The following is a 26,645-nucleotide window of genomic DNA, read 5'->3' as shown; positions in this document are numbered from 1 at the left end:
TACCCCTTCATTCAACAGATAAGCACTGGGATCCACTCTGTGCCAGGACCTGCTTGCTGGGCTGGGGAAATGTAAAGAGAAATAATTTGTCAATCATGCCTTGGAGAAACCCTAATTCTACACAAGGGCAACTTTCCCAAAAATCCCGTTCCTCGTTTTTGAGTTTGTGCTGAGAAGGCTGGTAGCATTTCCTTGCTTCTGGAGAGGACTCAGCTCCTCAAAACCACCTTACAAAGCTCAACTTCTCTTCCTGCTCCTTTTCTAAGGCCTAGTGGGAGCAGGGCATAGGAGGAGACGACTCCTGTGGGCTTCCAGGAACATAGACTAGCCTCCCTCCCCGCCCCGCGGCCGCACTTCGGTCCTCCCAGCGCAGGGGGCGCTGTGCGACAGTGAAAACCGGGCCGGTCTGCCTCCTCCTCCTGCGCCCTGGCCGTCGCCTCTGGCGGCGCAGGCGAAACCGGAAGCGGCGGCCGGCAGGGGCGGGGCAGTGTAGCGGCCGGCCGGTCAGGCGCTGCACCACGCTGGGGCGCGGGGCGTGCCCTCGTCAGGAGCCATGCTCGGCAGGTCTGGGTACCGGGCGCTGCCTCTGGGGGACTTTGACCGTTTCCAGCAGTCGAGCTTCGGTTTCCTAGGCTCGCAGAAGAGCTGCTTGTCCCCGGAGCCGGGCGGCGTGGGGCCGGGGGCCGGTGAGTGGCCGCCCAGCACAGCGGATCCGGGGAAGATCGGCCAGCACCCCTGGGCCGGAACTCTCTGCCTCTCGGGAGTCAGCTGGGCTTGCGCCCTCGCACCCTAAGAGGAGGGACCGAGAGGGGGTCTCCACGATGTGGAGAAGGGCTTGGATCAAGCGCTGGGATGCTACCTCTGATCCGCCCTTCCGAGGGCTACAGGGCTGCAGCACCAGAGCTTTCTCGTCTTCCACAAAGCCTCGCCCCACCTCTTTTCTCTTCGGCTTTTATCAGCCCAGAGGTTTCAAGTTCCCATTTTGCCTAGAAAGAAACTAAGGTCTAGGCGTAGGAGGTCACCAGCACATCAAGGGCACTTGGCTGCAGAGAAATGGCAGAATCTTCACCTTAGGGGGCACCTCTAGACTCCCTGAGCTTGAGTATCTCCCTGTTTCTTGGTGGAGATGCACAGGCTGAAAAGGCAGGCCCTCAGGTGCCTGTCATGTCTTCTGGGCCTTGTCTTGCTCCAAAGCCTTGAGTAATTCCCTTGGCCCATAGGCCAGATCCCATATGCCTCAGCCTGACAACCAAACCCCAGAGGATTTGGTCCCTCTGTGACCCTTCTCTAATGACAGCTGTCCCTATCCAAGGGTTCCTTTCTTGCAGGGCCCACGTGGGTCAGAACAAGGCAGGAAAGGAGATTTAGTATTCTGGGGCTCAGAGAGCCCAGAGAGTATAGGGTTCCTGGGAGGGTGGAGCAGAGGCTCCTGTCTGCTTCCTGTTCAGGGTTGGGAGAGGAAAGAGAGCAGAAAATAACCTCTCTCAGATTCTGGGGCTTTCTCAGCTGTCACTCCCATTCTGGGCTCCTGGTGGGGGGTACTATTGTTCAGATGAATCTCATCCTCCTTGTTCCCCCTGCCCCACCTCTCACGTGAAGCTATGTCAAGTGAAGCATGCATTTGATGGTCCATAGGGCATTAAAGTGGGGTGAAAAATTGGGAGCTAGGAAAGAACATCTTAGCCCTCATCTTTGGCATCGATTCGAGAGCTGTTAGTACTTTATCCCTTTAGGCTAAGGCGTTATCTCCAAAAGGACTTGAAAGCACACTTCTGGGCCTGATAGTAGGGGAGTGTTATGCCAGCAGCATTCAGTTCAATCCAGTGTGTGTTTACAGATACCCAGGTACTCCTGGCCATGCCAGCTATGGGAGGCAATATGAATCAGACAAAAGGATTGACTCCTGCTCAGCCCAGTGAGGATAGCATTGTGGAGCTTCTCAGCTCTAATGACTACTGTCTAGCAGAGAATAGGCCTTGTGAGGGTAGGACTTGGGACAGGTTAGTTTTGATATGCAAGAGGAAGGAACCGTCCTTAACTAGCACCTGCCCAAAGATATGGCAGTAGTATTAGGCAAGGCAATATTTGATAGTCCTTAGGGCACTAAAAAGAAGGGAAGAACTGTGAGCTAGGAAAGAACATCTTAGCCCTGAAAAGAAAGGAGCCACTGAAAGGGGAGGTGGGCAAAAGCTACACTTGACCGAATTCACTCAGCCTGAAGCTGTCCTGCGAGATCCAGTCGGCATTCCTTGACTACCTCTGCTCTCTTGTCCCCAGATGCACCTCAGAGCTGGCCCTCCTGCCTCTGCCACGGCCTCATCAGTTTCCTGGGGTTCTTGCTGCTGCTGATCACCTTCCCCATTTCCGGTTGGTTTGCCCTGAAGGTAAGGCTGGCTGGGTCAGCCCAGTGGTTGGGTGACACTGCGAGCTTTGGCATTGGTGGATGAATTCCTCATCCTCCACCCCCTTTGCCTAATTTATTAGCACACCTCTGTGAAATGGACTGGACAAGAATTGTTCAGGCCAGGAAACTGAGACTCAGACTTGTCCAAAGTCATACTGGGAGCCAGTAAGTGGCAGAAACAAGTCTTCCCAAGCTCCCAAGTTTGGGGGTCTGAACACTGGCTTTAAGGTGCACACAAATATCTTCCTCCCTTTGGGTTAGGCTAAATTAGAAGTGAAAACCACTCAGCCTGGCCTAGCAGGTGATAAGTAGCAGGAATTGAGGCCTCGTTTTCAACAGGGTATGGTGCAGGTGGGAAAGGGTGAGCTAGAGTTGAGAATCGCACCTGAGAGCTGTAGTGAAGGTGGAAGCCTACCCCATGTGGCCCCAGGCAACAGCTGGCATCTCTAGAAAGCTTGGGGTTTGCTGTGGTCTAGAAGAGAGTCCTTAGAAGGTCCTAAATCCTAGTCTTAAAACTGCCACTGAAACAAATATGTGGCCTTGGGCAAGTCACTGCCTCTCTGGGCCTTCATTTCTCAATTTGGCCATATTTCCTTCTTTGAGGACTCCAGGAACCTGAAGTTGGCAAAGCCCTTTACTTGGTGTTGCTACTAGAGCACCCCGGCTTTTCCCTTAACTAAGACAAGGGCAGACGGTTTCCCGGTTTGAGTCATGTCTGGCTTCAGATCGCACAGGTGAAATGTTTCACTGAGGAGCAAGTCAATACAGTATGGCGGTTGAGAGCATGGCTTTTGGAGTCATTCAGAACTGCTTTCAAATCTTGCCTGTTTCACTTTGGGGGCTTTGTGACTTTTGAGCAAGTCAGTTAACCTCTCAGAGCTTTGTTTTTACATCTAAAAACAGAGCTAAGGATACCTGACCCTGAGCAAGGCCAGAGGGAGAGAGGTGAGGGAGGGACCTGGGCAGGTGGCATTGCCAGCAGCAGCTCAGTGCTTTCAGCCCTTTCCCTTGCTGCTGTGGACAGATCGTGCCCACCTATGAGCGCATGATTGTGTTTCGACTGGGTCGGATCCGCACCCCTCAAGGACCTGGTATGGTTCTGCTCCTGCCCTTCATTGACTCTTTTCAGAGAGTGGATCTGAGGACACGAGCCTTCAATGTCCCTCCCTGCAAGGTGAGGGGCTTCTCGGCTCCCGTGGACAGGGGGAGTGGGGGCTTGTGTTGGGTGTATTGTGGATGCCAGTACCTTGGCCTGTGAGTAGCTGTTAGGGATGAGGGGTGAAGAAGATACCAGAAAAAGGAGGAGGGAGGCTGGGAGGTCATCCTTGCTCCATATACCTAAGCTCTTGAGGAGCTAGCAACCAGGCGAGAGGGGCAAATTGGGTGGTCTCAGTGGGCCTGGCCTCCCTGCACCCCCAGCCCCTCTTTCATGGCCTCCCCCAACAGTTGGCCTCTAAGGACGGGGCTGTGCTGTCCGTGGGGGCCGACGTCCAGTTCCGCATCTGGGACCCAGTACTGTCGGTGATGACAGTGAAGGACCTGAACACAGCCACGCGCATGACGGCCCAGAACGCCATGACCAAGGCCCTGCTCAAGAGGCCTCTGCAGGAGATCCAGATGGAGAAGCTCAAGATCAGCGACCAGCTCCTGGTAGGCAGCTCCGCACAGGGCAGAGTTCGGTAGCTGGCACCTGGGCCCGGCTCTGCCTGCCAGGGTGCTTTAGCAGGGCTCCGGCTTATTCTGGGCCTCGGTTTACCTTATGTCCCAAGAGTGTAACAACTTTTGAAGGGTCAGTGGTCCGGGTGGGACTGTGAGATGAGGAACAGAAGATGGCACAGATCATAGTGATCTTGGGCAAACCTGTCCCTGAGCCGTGAAGGGGCTGGGACAGGGGAGCGCCTTGACAGAAATTCTTGGGCCCTGCCCTGACCCCCTGCTGCCTGAGGCTTTACTCTTCACCGCTCTGTAGGGGTTGCCATGACAACACGGGGCCTAAGGGGCACCCTGTAGCCTCATGGGGCAGGCAGGTGGGTAGAAGGAGCAGGGGCCTTCCTGGGGAGGCACCTTCTGGGGAATTCCATGCTCCCCAAGGCAGCATGTGCTTTTTTGTGGTTTTGTGCTCTTTGTTCTGAAGAGAACAAAGGGACCTGAGGCCATTTGGACCTTTTTCCTGCCTCTTCTCTGAGTGTGAGCAACTGCACTGAAATTCACCTCAGATCCCTCCTGTGACAAGACAGGGTTGACATGCACGTGGGAAGGCATGTGCCCTGCCCCTCATGCTCATCTGGTGCTTTCTCCCATGTCCTGGCAGGGGACTGTGGGTGAAGTTTCCCCTCGTTCCCCTAGGCTCTGCTTTCCCCGGGGTTAGAGGACAGGAAGGGAGTGGGGTAATGCCAGTCCTGGAGGTCGCAGTCCCTTCAGGAAATAAAGCAACTGCGTGAAATTCCCGAGAAAATTCTATTTGTGGTAGTAACAATAGCTCTCACATGCGTAGCATTTTGCCTGCCTCAGTGTATCTCAGCTTTACAGGTTTGCTGCAGAAAGGCCGGTATTATTGTTTTATTTTGGAGGACGGAAATTAAGGCTCAGAAATTATTTGACCTGCCCCTAAGAGCCATGGTCAGAGGCAGAGCTGGGCCAGAGCCAGATAACGTGCCCCCCACCCCCAGTCCAGTGCTCAGTCTTATACAACTCTGATCACAAGTTGATGACAACTTTTATTCATGAAACCACATTCCTTTTTGTTGGTGTTGTTTGGTTTTGTTTTATTTTTTGGATGTGTCGGGTATTAGGTGCAGCATGTCGACTCTTCTTTGCGCCACTTCTCTCTAGTGGCGCGTGGGCTCCAGAGTGTGTGGTCTCAGTAGTTGTGGCGCACAGGCTTAGTTGCCCTGCAGCATGCGGGATCTTAGTTCCCTGACCAGGGATCGAACCCGCGTGCCCCGCATTGGAAGATGGATTCTCAGCCACTGGACCACCAGGGAAGTCCCCCCACATTCCATTTTAATTTACCTTTAGGAAGAGAAAATTGCTCTCAGCCTCATTGCACGTTGCTTTGGTGCACCAAAGCCAGGAGAGGCCATTTGGGGGAGTGAGTCCCATTCCAGGGCATTAGGGTCATGTAGGGCCATTGACCACACTGAGTTTGCTGCTGGTAAAGTGGGGTCAGTGCCCGGTTAAAATGAAGTCTCAGGACATCCAACACACCTCGCTTCAGGCCTGGTTCAGGCCTGCATTTCTCATTCCCACTGCCCCTCTGCCTACTCTTCGTCTGGAGGGATTGCACGCTCCCCACCTCGCTTGCTGGACCCTCGTTAGCTGCTCACCCACCTGCGCTCCAAGCCAGCCGCTTCACCCCTCACTGCCCAGGCCCAGCCTCCCCCACTGCCACCCCCACCCATCCCTCTGCCGCAGGCCTTGTCTCTTAAACCTCAGGAGGAAACACTCTGGGGTGAGAACTCTTCAGCTTCCTCCTGCATCACCTCTTCAAACTCATCTACATGTGTATTGTTTTCCTGCCTCACTGGAAGCATCTGTTTCCTCCTCTGAGGCTCGTCTCTGCCCGGCAGTGCTCTGGGCCCAGGACTCGGCTCTCTCCCTCAGTTCATCCTCTTCTCACCTTTCTGAAGGGACACGTATTCTCCCTTTGTCCCAGACTCCCTCTAGCTCTTAACCCCTCTCTCCCCTTTCCTTCCTCCCCTCATGTCCTGCCCAGGCTCCTAAGACTGACGTCACTGCCGACCTCATGGTGACCTCCCTCTTGCTGGCACAGGGGCACTTCTCAGTCCTTCCCTTACTTCACCTGGAGGCAGCCTTTGGCTCCATGGACCCATGCTTCTTTCATTCCTGGATCCTCTGTTTCCTCAGACTTCTGTTCATCCGCAATCCTGGTTACTCCCTGTTCTTCTGCCCCTCTGTTTCCAGCTTTCCCTCAGTGGTCTCTTCTCTCCTGTGACCTCCCAGGAGAGCTTATCCACCTGGGGCTTTTTGCCACCTCTGGACACTAGTTATTCATAACACTCTGATCCAGTTCCACTCTGTCCTGCTTCCTGGACCCACTTATCCAGTTGCGGTTGGCTGTCCTGTAGACACCTCAAGCTTAATGTATTTATAAAGTCATCATTCCTTTCCTACCCACCACCAAATCTGTGTCTTCCTCTGTGTGTGCTCTCTGGGTGAATGCCCACACTCACGATCTGTGCAGGAACCCACACCAGAAACCCGGCTCCTCCAGCTCCTCACCGCCCTCCCTGTTTTCGCACATCCGTCAGCAAGCCCAGTGGTTCTATTTCTTTAGTGTCCTTCTGTAGCTTAATAGAGTTTACAGAGTTGTGCGCCTCCCCTGGTGTATCTCAGCTCATAGCCGCCTCTCTGCCTAACACTACATCTGCATCACTGTTGCCTGCAGTTTGAAACAACGTCCTACCTGGTCTCCATGCCTCTACCCTCAGCCCCTCCAATCCAGTGTCCACATAGCAGCCAAGAGAATGTTTGCAACAAGCAAGACTGCTCTGTCACTTTCCTGCCAAACTCCCTTGTACCTCAGAATAAATCCAAGTGAGCGGGAGCAGCTGCCTCTGACCCCTGGGCTGTCTCCGGTGTCCCAGCCCACACTTGAGGGTCCAGCTAAATGGAACTGTGGTTGCTCGCAGTTCCCCAAACATTCAAGGTGCTCCTGTCTGGGCTTTTGCACATGCTGTTCCCATTGCCTAGAAGGGTCCTCCCCTTATGCCCCTTCACCTGGATAACTCCTCCTCCTCTTCCTGGCATCGCCCCCTCCTCCCTGCCCCACACGCTCTCCTGGTTGCTCACTACCAGCTGCCCACAGCTGGGTTGTAATTGCCCTCTGTCTCTGTCCCGGGCTGGGAACGTCTCAAGGGCAGGCCTGGTGCCTCGTGTGCCACCATGGCCATACCAGCCTGCCTAAGAAAGGTGCTCTGGAAAGGCTTGTTGATTGAGTGCCATCTCTCCCCACACCATCCCCCAGCTGGAGATCAACGATGTGACCAGGGCCTGGGGGCTGGAGGTGGACCGCATGGAGCTGGCAGTGGAGGCCGTGCTCCAGCCACCCCAGGACAGTCCAGCCGGGCCCAGCCTGGACAGCACCCTGCAGCAGCTGGCCCTCCACTTCCTGGGAGGAGGCATGTCTTCAGTGGCAGGAGGTGCCCTGCTCCCGGGACCAGGTAAGGAGCCTCAGGGAAAGGGGGGGTACTGACCAGGGCACTCAGCTTGGTGTCCAGCATAGACTGAGCTTTGCTACTTGTTCCCTTAACCAAGCACCTTGTGCTGTGCACACCCTGCCCAGCTGTTCAGGGCAGCCTGATTTTACAGCTGACCAGAGCTAAGGCAGTGAGAAAAGTCTAGGCGTCTTGAGTGTGTGGAGGCCTTTGGGAGCCTCCATGGGAGGAAGCAACAGCATCCAGAAAAGACTTTTGGATTCAAGGCTGGAGTAGCTTAGAAGTGGGATTTGCGGTTATAGCTAAAAACTCCAGGACAGCTTCTTAGCAGAGGAGGAAACCGAACACAGGCCTGAAGAGGACGTAAGAGGGAACTGCTGCAAAGGTACGGAGGCCACAGTGATCCTGACCTTGGCAGCACATTGACCTCCTTCTCTCTGCCTCCCTCCCCGATCCCGTTGGCCACCCCCAGCAGATACCTTGGAGATGGTGAACGAGGTTGAGCCGTCTGCCCCTCATGGTGGTGCCCGGTCCAGCCCCAAGCAGCCTGTGGCTGAGGGGCTGCTGACGGCTCTGAAGCCCTTCCTGTCTGAGGCCCTGGTCAGCCAGGTCGGGGCCTGCTACCAGTTCAACGTCGTCTTGCCCGGTGGCACCCAGAGCGTCTACTTCTTGGACCTCACTACAGGTGCAGCTGCCCTGCCTACCCTCTCCTTCCCACTGGGGTTGCTCGTAGTCCCCACCACCCGTGGTCCTTTCTCAGGCTGGGCCCTGCCAGCAATTTAGGGCAAACCCGTAGCTGTCAGGGGCTCAGATGCCATTTGCAGACAGTGACTCTCCAGGCCTTGGTCTCCCTGCCCTGTCCTCATCCGCAGGACAGCTCAGATGGCTGAGCCTCCTATGCCAAGAGCCCTGCATGCCTTGCAGGCCCCTTCATGCCAGGCTCTGTGCTGGGCGTGTTTTGTGTGTTATCTCACCTACTTCTCATCATGAGCCTGTGATTTAGGGATTATCATCATCCCCATTTCACCAGTTTGGAAACTGAGGCTTTGAGTGGCCACACAGTCAAATGGGACTTGAACCCAGGATATGAGAACCTGAACTCTTAAGTAATGTTTCCACCCCTCCCAGTGGGACATGCTAGCCTCTTCTACCCTCTGCAACATAGCTGTCCCCCTACTAATGCTCAGTTTTCTTTCTCCCCACAGGGCAAGGGAGGGTGGGACACGGGGTGCCTGATGCCATCCCTGACGTGGTGGTGGAGTTGGCCGAGGAGGACCTGCAGGCCCTGTTGTGCAGGGAGCTGCGGCCCCTGGGGGCCTACATGAGCGGGCGGCTGAAGGTGAAGGGCGACCTGGCCGTGGCCATGAAGCTGGAGGCTGTCCTCAGGGCCTTGAAGTAACAGGTTTGGCTGATTGTCTATAGCACAGCCCTGAGTCTGGCACCAAGCCAGGGGGGGCATCTTGGAGGAGGAGGCATTGGCACCGCAGCTTGGATTGTTGAGGCCCTGAGACGTTTCAGGCCCAGCAAGAGCCAATGAGTAGAGGCTGGGAGACACTGGAGACTGCGGGAGGCCGAGTCAGGCAGCTCTGCCTTTCTCACCCACAGTGGTTCCCTGGACAAGCCTTTGCTGATCCTGGTCCCCTGCCAAGTGCCTGGTCTGAGCTGGGTACGCAGCACGATGACAGGAGAGCCAGGCCTGCTGTGCTCTGCTGGCTATCTGACTGGAGAGGCAGGGCGGACAGAAACAGCTTGACAACAGCTGGTCTGGTGCCAGTGTGAGGGAGCATTGCATGAGGCTCAGGCTCTGGGCTGCCGCAGGGGGGCTGGAGAGGCCGGAGGAGGAAGAGGGAGGGGAGGCGGCCATCAAGAAGAGGTCCCTGCAGTGGGAGGGATCTGGGGACCGGGCTGGGTCCGCCTTGCTGATTGCAGTCCAGGCCCAGGCTTGGGGGACGGGAGAGAGTGGGGCCGGCTCCTCCCCTGGCCCTGCTCCTGAAGATGTCTTGACTCACCTCCCAGCTTGGTCTTGCATGCCTGACGGATGGGGGCCCAGGGCAGCATGAAGGAGAGCCCTGCTGTTCCTGTGCTTCTTACCGGAGGTTTGAAAACCTCAAATAAATGTGGTGTTTACAACATATTTGGAGAGAAGTAGGGGTAACGGGGGTGGGTAAGGAGGGTCTCTGAGACGATGCCCCTGCTGCCAGAGCGGGGCCCAGGCCCTGAAGCGTGACGCAAGCCCCGGCAGTGCTCTCGAATCCCCCACAGGTCCCCTTCCTGCCACGGGTCTCAAAGTGGCAGGAGCAGGGCACGCTCTTCCTCTATCCTCAGGGTAAAGGTTTGCCAGGAAAGAGCGGGTGTGGGTGTGGCAGAGCTGGTCTGGCAAACGTTAACCTAAGGAAGGGCAGGGCTGGGGCTGCTACCGCATTCAAGAGAGGAGTGGGAGTGGCTCTCAGCTGCCCTCCTGTTACACCCCGGTCCCTCTTTCCCCACTGTTCTGGCCCAGACCCCAGAGGCCCAGAGAAGGGGAACCTTAGACATCTCGGGTTCTAAGAAATGAATCTCACATCCTGGAGAAGCTTGTGAAACAAAAACCCACAGAAATTCGAGCCTTCTCTTTGAGGAACAGCCTCTGGCTTGTCCTCTGGCACCAGGCCTTCCCCCTCAGGGCCCTCTCCAGCTGCCTTGGCACCAGGCTCCATCCAGTTTGCCCTTTTGTTCCTGCCAGTGCCTGCCTTGGCCTACTCTTGTGGGTCCTCCCAGGGTAGACCAAACCGCCTTTGGGTTCAGGTTTCAGCCCCAGGGCCCCTCCCTGGAGGGCCAGAAGCCCAGGCTGCTGCCCCTGCTCTGTCCCTCTCTTCACTCCTCTGGAGGCCGCCCAGCCAGGGGCTGCCTGTGCAGAAGCGTCCCCTTCAGCCCCCACCGGCCACACTCCCGCTGCGCAGGAGCCCGCGTGGGGCCTGGGCTCCTCTGTCCCCCCGGGGCTCCCCTTCTACTTTGGGGCTGTCCTTGCACCCGTTCCCTACTGTATGTGTCCCTGTTCTTGCGTAAGTGCCTGCCCTGCCTGCTGGACCTTGAGCTTCCTGCCTGAGCCATTATTCTCTGTCCGTGGCTACCGCACACAGTGCCCCAGGGGTAAGGAGGAAAGCCCCAGGAGTCTGCCCTGCTAACGCTGAGGGGAAACCGAAACTCAGACTGTTCTTAGCAGGTGTCAGAGTCAGCATCACTAGAGGAAACAGAAACTTTTCTAGATGTCTGTGTGGGTGGAGAGCAAAGCCTGTTGCAAGCCGAGCATACCCGCATCGCGTTGAGGGGAACTTATCTCTCGGTGAGGCCAGGACTCCAGGAAAGGGAGCCCACAGGTTCAAGGCCTCTGAGCTTCAGAGAGCCCAGCAGACTTTGTAGTCCCCAGGGTGGGGAAGAGGGGCACCTAATGGGGCCAGGGTGTGGGGAGGGAGGGAGGGGGTCCATCAGAGAAGGCTTCCTGAGGAGATGATGCCTGAGACTCAGCTACGTGGAGATGAGAGCAGAAAGCAAGTGGGGGAAAGAGGTTCCTTGGAGGGGAAAGTCCCCGTGAGGACACAGAGGAGGAGACAGTGGGCACCTCCAATTTGGGGAAGTGGCACCTTAAGTCTGAGGGGGGATGTGTACAGGGATTTTTGTGGGGAGGGGATAACAGTAGTAACATACTGTGAACAAAGTATCCCCTGTACTGCACTAGACACTTGCTGTTTTTTTACCTTAAGATAACCTGATGAATGAGAACTAAAATAGTTATATTATGCTATATTGATATATGTATTATTCTGATGTTATTTTTAAATAAGTATTTAATTTTGAGTAGAGAATTTTAAAAAGGCATGCTATGAAAATTGTCCCTCATACTCCTGGCTCCATCCACATATTTTCAAACAGGTATCCCTTGGGATTCCTTGATTATTCTTCCAGAAATTAGGGTTAAAAAAAATACATTTACAAGAAAATCCAAGAATATTATTCTCCCAGGTGGTGAGGGGTTTGTTTTGTTTTTATGGTTTGTTTCTTTTTTGCAGAAATGGCAACATAAATACAATGTTGATTTGTTCACTTAACCTTACACTTAAGAATCTTTCCATATTAGCACACCTAGACTTTCCATATTCAATTTTGTAGATATGTAGGATTCTGTTGTATGGGTGTATCATAGTTTATTTAACCTGGTTTGCATTGATGGACATTCCGATTTTTTTGTGTGTGTTTTGTAGTAATAACCTTTCACATATGCTATTTCACCTGTGATTGAACGTTCACCTGTGGGATAAAGTCCTAGAAAGAAAATTACTAGGTTAAAGCATTTATAATTTAATACTGCTCAAATGCCTTCATTGGGGGTTATTCTAATTTACACTCCCATCATCAGTGAGTAGTCTGTTTTTCCTCAGAGCCATGCCAACACAATGTGTTATTAAACTTTTGGATTTTTTGACAGTCTAGTAAGTGAAAAATTGCATATCAGTGTAATTTTTAAAAGTTGTTCTGTTGTGTATTACTTTTTAAGAGTTGGATTTTCAGTCCCAGCTAAAACATAGAGTTTTGCTGTCTTCCTCCAGCATTTACTTTTTTTAATGTGATAAAAATGTACCCATTTTAAATGTGTTTGATGTGTGTGGACAAAGGTGAACACCGTGTAACCACCAGCCACCACAATCAAGATATAGAACATTTCCATCAACTCACGTGGTTCCCTCGTGTCCCTTCCCATTCGGTCCTCACTGCCCCCACCCCGCCACCCCCAGGCCCAGGTCATCATTGATCCGCTTTCTGTAACTATTGATTAAATTTCACTTTTCTAGAATTTCATACAAGTGAAACCATACTGTGTGTACCCTTTTGTGTCTAGCTTTTTACCCTGTAGTGTTTTTGAATCCTCTATGTTAGTATGTGTAGCTGTAGTTTGTTCTTTTTTAGTGATATTCTGTTGAATGGATAGATGTACAATTTATATATTCATCTGCTGATGGACGCTTGAGTAATTTTCAGAAAGTTTTGATTATCAGAACTCCTCTGGACATCTATCTGCATACAAGTCTTTGTATGGATGTACGAGGGTGAGTCAAAAATTATCTACACTCCGGTTATATTAAAACTTCTATAAATTCTACAGCCAGAGTGCAGGTAATTTTTGATTCACCTTCGTATGTTTTCATTTGGGTTAATACTCAGGAGTAGAATTTCTGGGTCATGAAACTGCCAAACCAATTCCAAGATGATCATGCCAGCACTTGGTGTTTTCAGCCTTTTCCAGTGAGTGTGACTGATGACTTTGAGCCTTTTTTGGGGTTGCTTATTGGGCATATGTCTTCTTTTGTGAAGTGTCTGTCGGATATTTTTTTTTTCACTTGAAAAAATGGCTTATTTATCTTACTGGTATAGTATTCATAATAGCTTTATGAGTTCTTAGTAAATCGTGGATACATGTCTTTTAGGAGATATATGTATTTGGAATATCTTCTGCCAGTCTGTAGCTTGCCTTTCTAACTTCTCAGTGCTTTATCTTGAAAAGCAATAGTTTTTAATTTTGATGAAGTCCAGTCTATAATTTTTTAATGGTTGAGGTTTTGTGTCCTTTCCTGGAAGTCTTTGCTCATATTTGCTCAAGGTCTTGAAGATTTTCCCCTGTGTTTTCTTCTAAAAGTTTGTAGATTCAGCTTTTACTTTTAGGCCTGTGGTCCATGTTGACTTACTTTTTGTGCGTGGTATGAGATAAAAGCCTGAGGTATTCCCACCGCCCATCCCCCCACATGGGTATCTGGTTGTTCCAGCACTTCTTGTTGAAAAGATATATTTTCCCCACTGAATTAGCTCAAAAGCTTAAAATTTTCATTTCTCTTATCTTGTGTGAAGCTGAACATTTTGTAATATGTTTAAGAGCCATTGTGTTTCTTTTTCTGTGAACTGTTATTTCCTCTACTTTGTCCACTTTTTTAGTGTTGGTTGTTTCTATTTTTGTTTTGACATCTGCCAGCTCTTTAAATACTAGGGAGATTAGCTCTTTTTGATATGAGTTGTAAAAATTTTTTAACCCAATTTGTTGTTTGTATTTTCACTTTGCTTATGATATTTTTCCATGGAATTTAACAAATGTATTTGAAGTGATATATATTTTATTTTATGGCTTTTAAGTAAAAGCTGTAAGAAAAACTTCCATTCTGAGATCATAAAAGAATTCCATGCACTCCCATTATTTTATTTTTTACATATAGCTAGCTATTTGACCCACTTGGGATTTAAATAGGCATAAAACATAAAATATAGAACCACATTTTTTTCAATGCCATGTACTTCTGTTTGTTTTGAGGTCTATGTCTGAGCTTTTTCTTCTATTCCATTGGACTAATGTTTGTCCATGCACTAGGGCCACATGGTTTTAATTATTAAGGCTTCATAAAACGTTTAATATCTATAAGATTAATTCTTTTTAATGCTTCTTAAGAAATTCTTCCTGCCTATTCTAGTTTTTTTTTAAATAAACTTTTAGAATTACTCAGTCTAGTTAAAAAAATTGCTTATATCTTTATTGAGATCATATTAAATTGTGAAGTAACTCAGAAAATTGCAATCTTTATGATACCGCATCTTCCCATCTTGAGAACTTGGCATGTGTTATGTCTTTTTTTAATGTTCTTCAGAAGTTTACAGTGTTCATATTGGTCTTGAACATTTCTTATCAAGTTTATTCCCAGGTACTTTATCTTTTCTAATACTACTATAAATGGGGTCTTTCCTTTCATTATATTATCTGATCAGAATGCAATTTACTGCTCTGTAGGAATTCAGTGCCTTACTAACTTAATTCTCACCTCACTAACTGTATTTTTATTGAGTGCTTCATCTTTAATATACAGTCATCTGCAAATGTTGATAACTTCACCTCCTCATTTCAGGGCTTTAAGATGCATTCTCTTGTGCGATTGCATTCGTTAGCATGGAGATGGCTATTTTTAAGATGGAAGTGAGAGGATATTGTGCTGAGGGGGAAGATCCAGTAGGGAGAGAGAGAGGGAGATTCTAGAAGAGAAGGGAATGGGATCCTGAGCCCTGATGGAGTATTAGCCGTAGACAAAGACTGACACCTCACCCTGGAGAAAGAAGGAAGGAAATAAGGATGGGGAGGACAGGGGCAACCCTCCCCCCGCCACACAGCCTAGCACCTGGGGGTGGGGTGGGGTAGGGGTGTGGCTCTGGGATGTTTATTAACTGTAAGAACTTCAAGGGAAAGAAGTACTAGTGGTAAAATCTTAGTCATTGGGTCACTTACACGGGCCTCTCTGGGTTAGCTCCTCAGTGGGGCCTCCACACCAAAAACCATGAAATGAGAGTGCTGAGGGGGTGGGGACTTGGGGAGATTTGTGCATTGGAGGGGCGGAAGCTGGAAGGAGAAAATTTCTGGCTTCTCCTGGTGAATGGTTCTTGATTCCCATCCTAGGTCAAGTGGCGTCCAGCTCCCCAGCCAGGACAGCAAGTGTTTTAGTGATGGCCACAGGCCAACATCTTCAAGACTAGCAAGGAGAAGCTGGAAGTGCAAGGTGAGCCTGTAACGTGGCCAGGTAGGAATAGTCCTGGAGAACCTTAGGGTGCAGAGCTGGAAGGGAGCAGGAGATGACTGGTGCACAGATGGGAAGACTGAGGGCCAGCAGGCCCAGAGAAAACCTTCCCAGAGGGGTTTTTGGCAGGGCTGGGCCCAGAACTTATGTCTCATGGCTCCTAGCCATGACTTTTCCTCTACATCAGTGGGGCCCATGGGGCAGTGGGATTGGCTTAGAATAAAGAGGGTCTCAAGACCCTGGGGCTTTGTGTTGCTCTGCTAAGCCCAACTCCACTATATGGGGGTGGGTGTGGACAGAGAGGGGGACATTCCCCATCTGGTGCCCCAGATTCCCTGCCACTCAGCCAGGAGAGAGGCTTGAGAAAGAGAGGAAAGGAGAGAGGAGGGGAGAAGAGCAGAGAATGAGGAGGGGAGGGTGATGTGGAGAGGAGAGGGAGGAGACTGAAGATAAGTGATGTGCCCACCACAGTCCTCTGCTGGGAGCTACGTCCTCTGGCCTGGGACTGCAGTGTGCTTTCATTGCCTTTCCAGAGCCTGGCACAGTGTCTGCCATGTAACAGGCACCAGCAACTGGTTTTTAAAGTGCACTTGTTGCATACGATGAAACAGCATTCGATTTGCCAAGGAAGATGGAGGTAGAGAGAGATAGGACAGAGGGAGACAGGTGGGGATAGGGAGAGAGGAGAGACAGATGGAGAGGGAGGCTGGAAGATGAACAAGGAGAGAGACAACAACAGGGAGACAGGCAGCAAGAGGGAGTAGGAGCCAAACCACTGTGCCTACCACAGGGGCGAAAACAGGGCCCAGAGGGTCACCCTGGAGGGGCCAGAGTCCCCCCTGAGGAGCAGAAGATGCTTGTGAGGCGGGCACCCGAGTGGTCTCCTGGGCACCTTGTCTTCCTGGTCTGAGTTTCCACTCCTTGAAGGGAGCCCACAGAAGCCCAGTCATGAGCTTGTGGCACCATCTTGTGGCAGTTTGCAGGATAGCTGGTTTTCTGCTTCCGAGGTGTTTTCAAGGGCTGCGAAGGATCTTGGGGGCAGAGGGGTTGCCACTGTGGAGAAAAAGGGACGAGCAGAACCAGAGCCTGAGGTGCAGCCCTAGGAGATGCTCACGTTGCCTGACTGTTCCCATACATGTTCACACGTACATATATTCCGGTGTGCACCCAGGCCAGGGTGGGCTGAGTGGTGATGAGCGGGGAGGGAGGGAAGTAGGAGGCAGGAAAGTGTGAGAATTTGGCCAGGAGAATTGGAGGAGATTGACCAGAATAACCAAGAAACTGCAGATCATGGAGCTAAATCGGTGAAATGGGGCTCGTTGTATCAAAGGCTATTTTAAGACCTTCCTAGGATGAGGTGCTGTTAGTTTTGGAGTTTTGTCCCCCAAATCAATCATTAAAATGTACATTAAATATAAGATAACATGAAGTGATTTTTGTAAGTGTGTCTTGGAAATTATTTGGCTAAGAGTAATTCATTCACAGTATAATTATCTGCAAGTTCTTAGCACTCCATGTGCATTCGTTTGCATTCTGGAAGTACAGAGTTTAAAAAAAATCTAATCTACAGATTATTTCCAAATAGAATGCAATTCTTATGAACATTACATTTAATAATTAAAGAAGTTGACACAGAATTAATGAGGTAAATTAACAATTGATGACATTTGATTAAACATTTATTAATTTGGGTTATTCTGTAGTTTTTGCATTTGGAGCTAGACTTTTCTCAGGTTTTAAACATTTATGTAGGTTCCTGAGAGGCTCTGGGACTCTGGGTACTGTGTCCCTTGGGACTACCTTACCTGCACAACGAGTGGCCCTGATAATACCTGTCCTATAGGAGAGCTATAAGGATAAAAATGAGATAGTGTATGAAAGCATTTAGCACAATGTCCAGCAAACTCCAAGCACCAATAAAAAAGTAGTAGATGTCATTAAATATATCTGCACACACATAATCCCATATTCTTGCAGTCATTCATTCTAAAAAATTGTATTGGGCACTCACTCTGTGCTAGACAAGGCAATGTTACAGGTGCTGGAATGGTAGTGAACAAATAAACCAAGATGCCTATCCTTGTGGAATTTACATTCTAGTTTAGAGAGCCAGACATAAACAACAAGCATTAAGAATAAGAAAGGACCTGTGTGCCACATGAGGGCCTGCTCTTCTGGAACTGATTTTTAACACCCATGCTGATTGGGATTCTGGGCTGAGAAGAACTGCAAACAGCCTCGATTATCCATTTCAGCTTTGACACCTTAAAACCCCCAGTCTCCGATTCAGGTGCAGAGGATGAAGGTTCCAGAGGGCAGCTTATGTTGATACCGGCTCCCCTGATCACTCTGCCCCTTGGCCTAAATATGTATTATTTACAGGAAAAAAAAGAGAAAGCCATATAGTATGTTAGAATGCCATCAATGCCGTGGGAGAGGGCCTGGTGTGTTCTAGAACAGCACGGAGGCCAGTGTGGCTGGAGTGGATGGTGGGGGAGAGTGGGAGATGCAGCTAGAGGTGAAAATGGGGCCAGTTTGTGTGGAATCTTGTAGCCATCGTAAGCACTCTGTGCAGTGGGACGCTGATGGAGAGTTCTAAGAGAGGAACGTGGGAGACTGTACAAACAGACAAGGGCCAGACCACGTATGATAATAGAACTCTGATCCTCAACCTGCAGCAACCTGCCAGGAAACCAACCCCTTACATACAACAGTCAGCCCAGAAAGCCAGCCTGCCAGAAGTCATACTTGCAGGAACTCCGCCTGCTATCTCGAGTGACAGTCCAGGAAGCAAAACAATAACTTCTGTAACAGTCAGCCCCAAGTGTGTCAGGACTCGATTGGTAACTCACAGCTTCACTGATTTTTGTCCCTGCTTTCAACTTGGGACCAACCAGAGAAAGCCAAATATGCATCCCTAACCTATCACATAGGCTGCCTGCTTCTGGTCAGCCCGCCTCCAGCTCCTCCGGGCTCACAGCCTCCCATCAGGGCACACCTGAAGCCTTCCCTGTTTTCCACTATATAGAGCTTTCCACGTCTCTGCCTGTCTTTGAGTCTCTGCCAAAACAGAGCGATGGTGGCTGACTCCCTTGCTATAGCAAGCGCTGAGAAAATAGCCTTTGCTGTTCTCCTTTGGCTGGTCTTCATTTATTTCCACAAATGACAGAAACTGCCTTACATTATAAAAGCTGCTTTGTTGAGAATAGACTTTATATTGAAGTAGGGAGACCCATTAAGAGACCATTGTAATAATCCAAGCAAGAGATGATAAGTGGCTTGGACCAGGCTGGTAGCAGGGCAGGCGATTAGAAGGGGTTGGATTATAGTTATGTGTATTTTATTCTTTTTATTTTGCAATTATAGATTCACTAGCAATTGCAAAGTAATGCACAGAGAAGTCCCATGTCCCCCTCCCCCAGCCACCCCAGCGTCTCACATAACCACAGAACCGTATCAAAACCAAGGAATTGACGTTGGCATAATCAACTGAGTTTACTCAGATTTCACTGGTTACACATGCGCTTGTTTATGTGTGTATACGTGTGTGTTTAGCTCTACACAGTTTTGTCACGTGTGTAGCTTGGAGTAACCACCACAGCAGTCAAGATGCTTGACAGACAGTACCATCACCATGAGATCCTTGGTGTCACCCCTTTAGAGCCACACTCCTTCCTGTTCCTAACCCTGACAGCCACTAATCTGTACCCTGTTCTGTGATTCTGTTACTCAGGATTGTTGCATAAATGGAACCATGCGGTGTGTATTCTTTTGAGGTTGGCTTCTTTTCACTCAGCATAATTCCTGGGAAATGCATCCTAGGTGTTGCGTGTGTCAGCAGTTCACCCCTTTATTGCCGAGTGCTATTCTGCGGGGTGGGTGCACCACAGTTGCTTTCACCGTTCCCCCTCCGAAGGCCGTCTGAGTGGTTTCCAGGTTTGGGCTGTTAAAGTAAAGCTGCTGTGAACCTTTGTGTACAAGCGCCTCCATGAAAATAAGTCTTCGTTCCTCTGGGATAAATGCAATGGCTGGGCCCTCGTTAAGTCCATTTTTAGTTTTGAACTGGTTATATTTTGAGGATAGAGCCAAAGGATCGCCTGATAGATTGGATATGGGCGTGCGAGAGTCAGGGATGGTTTGAAATGGGCTAATTCACTTAGTGCTGGAACATAGTAAGGGCTCAGTAAACGTCAGCTCTGCAGGTGACAGCAAATACAACCCAAACTATGGGGAAATGAGAAAACCTGTGAGACATAAGCCAGAAATGTCACCTGAGACAGTGGTAGGAACCACTCAGAGGGCACTTAGTGTACGGCAACCCCTTTGATTATTTTCATGTGGAAGTGAAAGAGAGGAGTTTCACTTCCTCTTAGGATATAGAAAGCCACAAGAAAATGTCACTCCCATCCTGACAAGAAGGAGAAGACAGGTAATTTGCAGAACTGTAATTTTTTAAACCCATCAGAGAATTGAGGTCGTCATAGACAACCAAGAGACCTGAATTCCAAAGAGCCAAATGGTTTTGCCTTGGGGAGAGCTTGCTGGGGGGGTGGGGTGTCGTTTGCCCTCCCCTGCCCCCAGCTCTTTCCCAGGAGGAAGATTGGAGGCAGAGCAGTAGTGGGAGAGGGAAGAGACCCCCTTGGTGGCACAGACATGCAAGAGGTGACTGGCTGCTGCTGGAGGGTAGGCTCACAACCTCACCTTCTTCCCAGAGGACGTTCTCTCAAAGCCACTGGGGTGGGCGGGGGCAGAGCACAGCCAACTTGGTCCCGGGGCTGCTGAAGGAGAGGCGGAAACTAAGATCTACTCCTTCTGGGGGAAGGATAAAAGTCAGTGCCCCCGTTTGCCCCTGTAAAAGGGGCAGGAAACATTCTCCTGTCCAAGACCCACAGGCGAGGGTCAGGAACACTGCCAAGGCCCACCCTCTGAGCCCCAGGCGCACAGGCTCCGTGAGGCTGGGCCAGGACAGAGAAACAGCCACAGCAGTCTACCACTAGGGGGCGAGCAAGAGCATGCAGAGGGACCTGCTCCGTGGGGGAGGCAGGCAGGGACCTCTGAAAGCAAACAGCCAGAAAGACCCTCTGGAACTGCCATCTACAAGAAACCCCTTTTTAAATATAAAGACTTAGGTAAGTTAAAAATAAAAGAATGGAAAAAAAAAAAAAAGACATGCACTGAACCAAAGCTCAAGTGTCCGTATTAACATGAGACAAAGTAGACCACGGAATAGAATATTTCCAGGAATAAAGAGGGACAATACATAATGATAAAGAGGTCAAGTTCATCAAGAAGAAAAACAAGCTCAAAGTGTATGCACTGGAGAACAGACCATCAGGATACATACAAGTACGACTGGTAGAACTGAAAGGAGAAATAGGCAAATCTACTTCTTTCTCAATATTTGATAGATTGAGTGACTAAACAAAATCAGCCTGGATATGGATAACTTGAATAACACTATTAACCAGCTTAATCCGGATGACATTTATAGGATTGACTCCACCCAACAACAGCAGGATACACATTCTTTTCAAGGCATGTGGAACTGCACCAAGTTAGACCATATGCTGAGCCATAAAACAAGTCTCGACAAATTAAAGTCATACAAGTATGTTCTCTCATCATAATAAAATTAAACTGGAAACCAATAACGGAAAGATATCTGGAAAATCCCCAAATAGTTGGAAATTAAACAACACACTTTTAAATAACTCATGATTCAAAGAAGAAGAAACCATGAGAGTAATTAGAAATATTTTAATTAAGTGAAAGTGAAAACAGCATATCAAAATTGAAAGCAGCACCTGGAGGGGCATTATAGCGTTACATGTTTATATTAGAAAATAGAGGAGACTATGACTGTTTAGGTAGAGATTTCTTAGATAATATAAACAGTACAATCCACAAAAGAAAAAAAAAAAAACCATTATATTGGCTTTCACCAAAATTAAAAACTTTTGTTCTTCCAAAGGTACTAGTAAGAAAATGAAAATACACACCACAGATTGGGGAAAAAATATTTGCAAAACATGTAACTGATAAAAGATTTGTATCCAGAATAAAGAAGTCTTCCAACTCTATAATAAGACAAGTCAATTAAAAATGGGCAAAGGATTTGAGCAGAAACTTCATCAGACATGAGATATGATGGAAAATATGTATGTGAACAGATGCTTAACAGTATTAGTCATTAGGGAAATGAAAATTAAAACCGCAATGAAATACCACTACGTACTACTAGAATGGTTTAAAAACACACACACAATACGAAGTGCTGGCAGTAGCCACTTTGTGGAGCAATAGCCACTTCGGAAAACAGTTTGGCAGTTTCTTGTACAGTTAAACATACACTTATATGACTGAGAACCTCATTCCTAGGTATTTACCCAAGAAAAATGAAAACGTGTATCCACGCAAAGACCTGTGTGTGAATATTGACAGCAGCTTTTTTTTGTTTTCATAATGGCCCCAAACCGGAAACAACCCAAACACACATCTTCTGATAAATGGAAAAACAAATTGTGGTCCACACAATGGAATACTACTTAGCAATAAAAAGGAACAAACTATTGTTCAACAACATAGATGAGTTTCAAAAGTATTATGTTAAGTGAAAGAAGACAGATACAAAAGGCCACATACTGAATGATTCCATTTATATGAGATTCTGGAAATGACAAAACTATAGGGACAGAAAAGCAGATTAATGGTTGCCAGGGGATGTGGGTAGGGGTAGGAAATTGACTACAAAAGGCATAAGAAAGCTTAAGGGTGATGGTAATATTTTACATCTTGATTGTGGGGGGTTTTCTATGATGGCACATACTTGTCAAAACTCATCAAAATGTATGCCTAAACTGGGTGAATTTTACTGTATGCGGATTATTCTGTAATGTACCTGAATTATATTTTAAAAGTGAAAGAGACAATAGGTGTGAATCAGAAGTAAGATGGCCTTTGATGTCACGTATCCTGGGAATAGAGTCCTGCGCCGTCTGGTGGCCTGAAGGGGCAGTGACGGTCCTATTTGCTGGCTGAGGAGCTCCAAGGCTACTGGGACCTTAGACAGAGGCCAAGGACCCCCCTCTCTTGCCTGCTATGGGTGCGCTGCCAGCTGGATCAAGCCCCTTGGGCCCAGGATTCTGTTGCCCAGGTCACCACAGGCACTGTCCCCAAGTTTTTGGGGGTGTGGATATTGATACAGCAAAGAGGGAATTCCACCAGCACTTTAATCAGATGTTGCCAAGTCCAGCAGGGAGAAAGCAGAGAATGTAACATTTAAAAACAAACAAACACTTAAGAACTTCTCAAAAAGGAAAAGAAATGACAAATTATCAATCCGATGGAGTATTCCAGCTGACCACAAGTTTCCAGCAAGCAGCAATTATTCAAGCTGCGGCCTTTTTGTATTTTTGCAAGCTTTGCACACCTGCTCCTTTTTCTCTTTGCTTCCCAAGAGGGGCACTTAGGACCATACAAAGGGAATGTTGTGTCCAAATTGCCTGGATCCAGATATCGGGTCCAGTTTTGCCTCAGCACAGATCTGGGGCACAGGAAAGCATGCCAAGCACTGGGTGTTGGACAGTTATGGGCAACACTGACTGCCTTAGGCAGTCAGGATTCCATTTGCTGGCCTTTTATCCAGAGTTTTGTATCCAAAGTAAAATTGGTCTGTGGTTATCACGAAGGTGGGTAGGGGAGGATGCTTATCTTTGCCAGATTTGAGTGCCAGGATTACGTGAGCTTCAGAAATCAATTCAGAAGCTTAAAACCCATCTCTCACTTCCCCCATATGCTCTGGAAAGGTTTAAATAGAGAAGTAGAAATGACCTGTTTTTCTGGTTTGAAAGAACTCATCCGAATACTCTCTACATCTCGGATCTATTTTAGAGACGACCTGTAAAATTTCTTCTGTAGTTATAGGTGTTTCACTCTTTGAGTCAATTTTGGCAATTTACAAGTATATTCCTAGAATATTGTTATTTAATGTTGAAGCGCTAATTAATAAGCATGGAGAACGTGTGTCCTATTCTCTTAAATTTCAAAAGTCATCTCCATTGCTGCGTTAATATTTCCTTTCTAACCTTATATTTTATGTTATTTTTCTTGATTAGAGCAGTTGATGGGTTGTCTATTTTAACTTGCCTCTACCTTCCCCTTCCCATGAAGAACAACCTAAATATGAGTTCCACTACTTCGAGGAGGCACTATGCTTCTCCTTGCCCAGCCACTTTTCGAGCTGCTGTTTCCAGGAGTCATGAATCCAGAGAGCTGCGGAGGAAGGAGCTGAAGGTTTGAACAGCGCCCTGGCTGTGCTTCAAAGCACAGACATGTGGCTTTTTGTCTGGTTTCAGATGCCTTTGAGGATCTGGTGGAAGGCACGCCCCTGTCTCCAGAAATTTGCCTGCGTTTGAATCCTGGCTCTCCTATCTACTAGCTGAGGGAACTGGGGCAAGTTTCATGACTCTATGCCTCAGCTTCCCCATTTGCAAAATGGGAATAAAAACAGTGCCTTCTTCGGAGGGTCATTGTGAGGATTACACAGGCTAACCTTTGCACAGCATTTAGGGCAGAGCCTGGCACGTGGCTAACTGTTCAAGAAGTTAAACATCATCATCGTTGTCATTAGCGGTATTTCCTGCTGGGTCTTTTTCTCCCTCCACCCCCAGGAGGTACTCGTGCTTCCCCACCCCGAGGGCCAGATCTGAGGTGGCTTCTGTGAGCTGAGGCGCACTGTGGGGTGATGGAAGGTTGCCCCAACTAGGAAGAGGAAAGGAGTGAGGAGTTAGAGAGGTTGTGGTGGAAGCAGGCAGAGGAAAGAGGTCGCGACAGCTTCCCCCAGACTCGGGAGATGGGGGCTGTGGCTCTGCTAGTAGCAGGGACAGTGTCCTGCTCCTGGTGGTGCCCTGAGGATGTATGAACCTTGACCAAGCTTTGCAGGAAGTGGAGACATCTGCCCTCGGGGGTTCAGTCAGTGAGTCTGTGTGCAGTGGCTAGAGGGGAATGGAGACCACAGGGCCCCTCTCTGATGTTCTGGGCCTTTTGAGGCTTCCAGGCTGGGAGTAAAATTACTCAGGACATTGAATTTCCCACCTGGTAGCCGGGGACTGAAAGTGGATTAAATTTTATTTAAAAAAATTTTTTTAAATAAGTGATTTCACATAGCCAGGGCATATAGGAACCAAAACCTGCTTCCCCTGCCTTCCGTACCTTGAGTTTCTTTGTTAAAGCTTTTCATGGACTTTCTCACTTTTAGAAAGTTCTGCTGCAATTTCCAGGGTGACGTGTATCAGGTGCACCCTTGGGTCCCGGGTTCTGGCTGCTCTCCTGAGCCGAATCCCCAGACTTCAGTGAGGTTTCCAGGTGTGGGCAGTGCATCTCATTCTCCTTGGCCAGCTGGTGCCAGCCCTGCCCACGGACACTGACTGCAGGACTCCATCTGGGGGATGGCAGAGGTTTGTGGGGAGGCGTGTGGGGCTTCCCAGCAAATGCTGTGGTTGGGTGTGTACCTGACGCAGCCACAGTGAGGAGCAGCTGGGGAGGGCCCGTCCCTGGGCGTGACCAGCAGGGCTTGGAGGCCTTTGAGGGTGGCCATGAAGGGGAGATGCGCGGTGGGAGCTGGGGAGGGATCGCCCTGCCCCAAGCTGGAAGGGCAGGTGTTGTTAACCTTACTCTGTCTGAGTCAGCAGGACACGCAGGAATCTTCCTCAGGAGGCTGGCCCCAGGGGCAGGCATCAGGTGTGGGGCTGGTGCGGGTGCCACGGAAGCAGGCTGAGGGGCCTCCAAGGCAGAGGGGAGGGGCTGGGTGCACAGGCATTGCCATGGACCAAGAGGGAACCTCTTTGGCACTCAGTGCCTCACCACCCAGGCAAGCCTCATACTGTTTCCTTGGAACGTGGCTTCCGAGGAATAACCCTTTTTAGGTTCAGGCAGGAAAAAGGTTTGCGGCTCCTCCCCTTCTGCTCCTCCTGCGGAGGTCTTGCTCACCCCTACCCTCTGGCCCCTCCGGAGCCAGGCAGGCGCCCCCTCCTCAGGAGCACTGTGCCTCCCCAGGAGCCTCCCTTGAGCACCTGCTGAAGCCTGTGGCCTCAGATAGGCTCCCATGCTAGGCTTCAGATTTCTGACCTGGGAACGGGGGACTTTTGACTCTACCTCATAGGGATCTTCTGACATTCTGGAATTTGGTGACCTTGTCTGAGCCTCCCTTGCCCTCCTGGGGGCACCTAGGAAGGAAAGGGTGGGCTGGAATCAGGACGACATCTCTGAGGCGCACATGGGCACAGGGTGCAGCAGAATGGTGACCCCCGGATGGCAGGCCTCCGCCCGCACCCCTTCTCAGTCCTGCCACCCGGCCCCAGATGGAGCGTAGCAGGGCCGCAGCAGTCACCCCGTGCCAGGGAAGAGTTGAATCCTGGCAAGACTCCGTGAGGGAAGGCTCGAGGGGCTGCAGCCACATTCCATCCCATCCTCTGCCTGGGCTGGTGAGTGGCCCAAGGGCTCCAGTGGGCTGGGGCCAGGACCTTCTAGAAGCGCAGCATGGCTTCAAGAAGCCCTCCCTCTCCACCCTGCCAGAGTACCTACTTGCTTCCAAGGATCCTGAGGCATGAATAGTGTGAGAGCAAAAAGAGGGCACCCCCTTCTCCTTGGAGGACTCTGAGTGCCGTGGGTCGGGGAGACCACAGTGATCTGGACGGGGTGGGTCCAACACCCTGCAGTTCACCCAGTACCTGCCCCTGCAGGAGTAGCTCACTGGCTCTCCATGTCAGCGTGTGGGCCAGGCAGGAGAGCATTCCCATTTTACTGATGGGGAAACTGAGGCCCAGAGGTGTAGCATGCCTCGCCCAAAGGCACATAGCCAGTGAGCAGGAGAATTGGCCCTGGAACCCAGAGCCCTGGTTCTGGGACTGAGGTTCTTTCCCTTTCTCACTAGTGTTACTCCCCTGGGAAGGAAGGGAACTGGCAGGAGGCAGGTGGATGCAAGAGTGTTCTGAGGGCTTGTGGGAGGGGAGGGAAGAGAGGAGGCGCCTGCCTTCTGCTTCTTCCCGCCCCGAAGCTCCAGTGTCCAGGAGCTCTGGGTATCACTGCCAGGACAGGAGCTAGAGGGCCGCCGCCCCCATCAGCCTCTGCCAAGTAAACGCAGAGGGAGATGCCACCTCCCATGTGAAGGCTGCACCTTTGCCCCTAGAGGCTGTCTTACAAGGTATGGAGCTCACGTTGCCGGGTGCACCCCCTCCACTCCCTGTGAGAGGAACTGTGTCTGATTCTCCTGTCTGCTCAGTCCCAGCACAGGCCTGGCATTCTGTAGGCGCTCAATACGTGAGTGAGGGAGCGAGGGGCTGGTGGAGTGGGGGAGTGCGTGAGAGAGCAAGGGGGTGGGGTGTGAAGCTGCAGGGCGGATGGCGGTGGACGATGCGGTACCTGGGGCCCCTCCCACGGTGGGATGTGGGCATTTTCCCACGAAGCAGGCTTGGCCCCGAGATAAACCCT

At 50.0% G+C, this 26,645-nt stretch overlaps 1 protein-coding gene across 7 annotated transcripts; it reads left to right on the top strand.

The window, feature by feature from the left end:
* The first annotated feature begins 479 nt into the window (after positions 1 to 479).
* On the top strand, positions 480 to 11,009 carry STOML1 (stomatin like 1). 7 transcript variants are annotated; one of them, XM_057725121.1, is made up of 8 exons: positions 480 to 768; positions 2,275 to 2,384; positions 2,523 to 2,632; positions 3,429 to 3,578; positions 3,851 to 4,054; positions 7,392 to 7,587; positions 8,054 to 8,266; positions 8,787 to 11,009. In XM_057725121.1, exons 1-8 carry the CDS (start codon positions 554 to 556, stop codon positions 8,978 to 8,980), a joined length of 1,392 nt encoding a protein of 463 aa, XP_057581104.1. In that variant the 5' UTR covers positions 480 to 553; the 3' UTR covers positions 8,981 to 11,009. The 7 variants fall into 7 exon arrangements, with proteins under 7 accessions (XP_057581104.1, XP_057581099.1, XP_057581098.1 ...); XM_057725116.1 differs by lacking the exon at positions 2,523 to 2,632 and having other exon boundaries at positions 480 to 686; positions 2,278 to 2,384; positions 3,534 to 3,578; XM_057725115.1 differs by lacking the exon at positions 2,523 to 2,632 and having other exon boundaries at positions 480 to 686; positions 2,278 to 2,384; positions 8,057 to 8,266.
* Positions 11,010 to 26,645: the final 15,636 nt, after the last annotated feature.

This window comes from Hippopotamus amphibius, chromosome 2, assembly GCF_030028045.1.
Source record: "Hippopotamus amphibius kiboko isolate mHipAmp2 chromosome 2, mHipAmp2.hap2, whole genome shotgun sequence".
Classification (NCBI taxonomy): Eukaryota; Metazoa; Chordata; class Mammalia; order Artiodactyla; family Hippopotamidae; genus Hippopotamus; species Hippopotamus amphibius.
The sequence above is the reverse complement of the archived record's forward strand: the minus strand, read 5'-3'. Positions and strand labels throughout refer to the sequence as shown.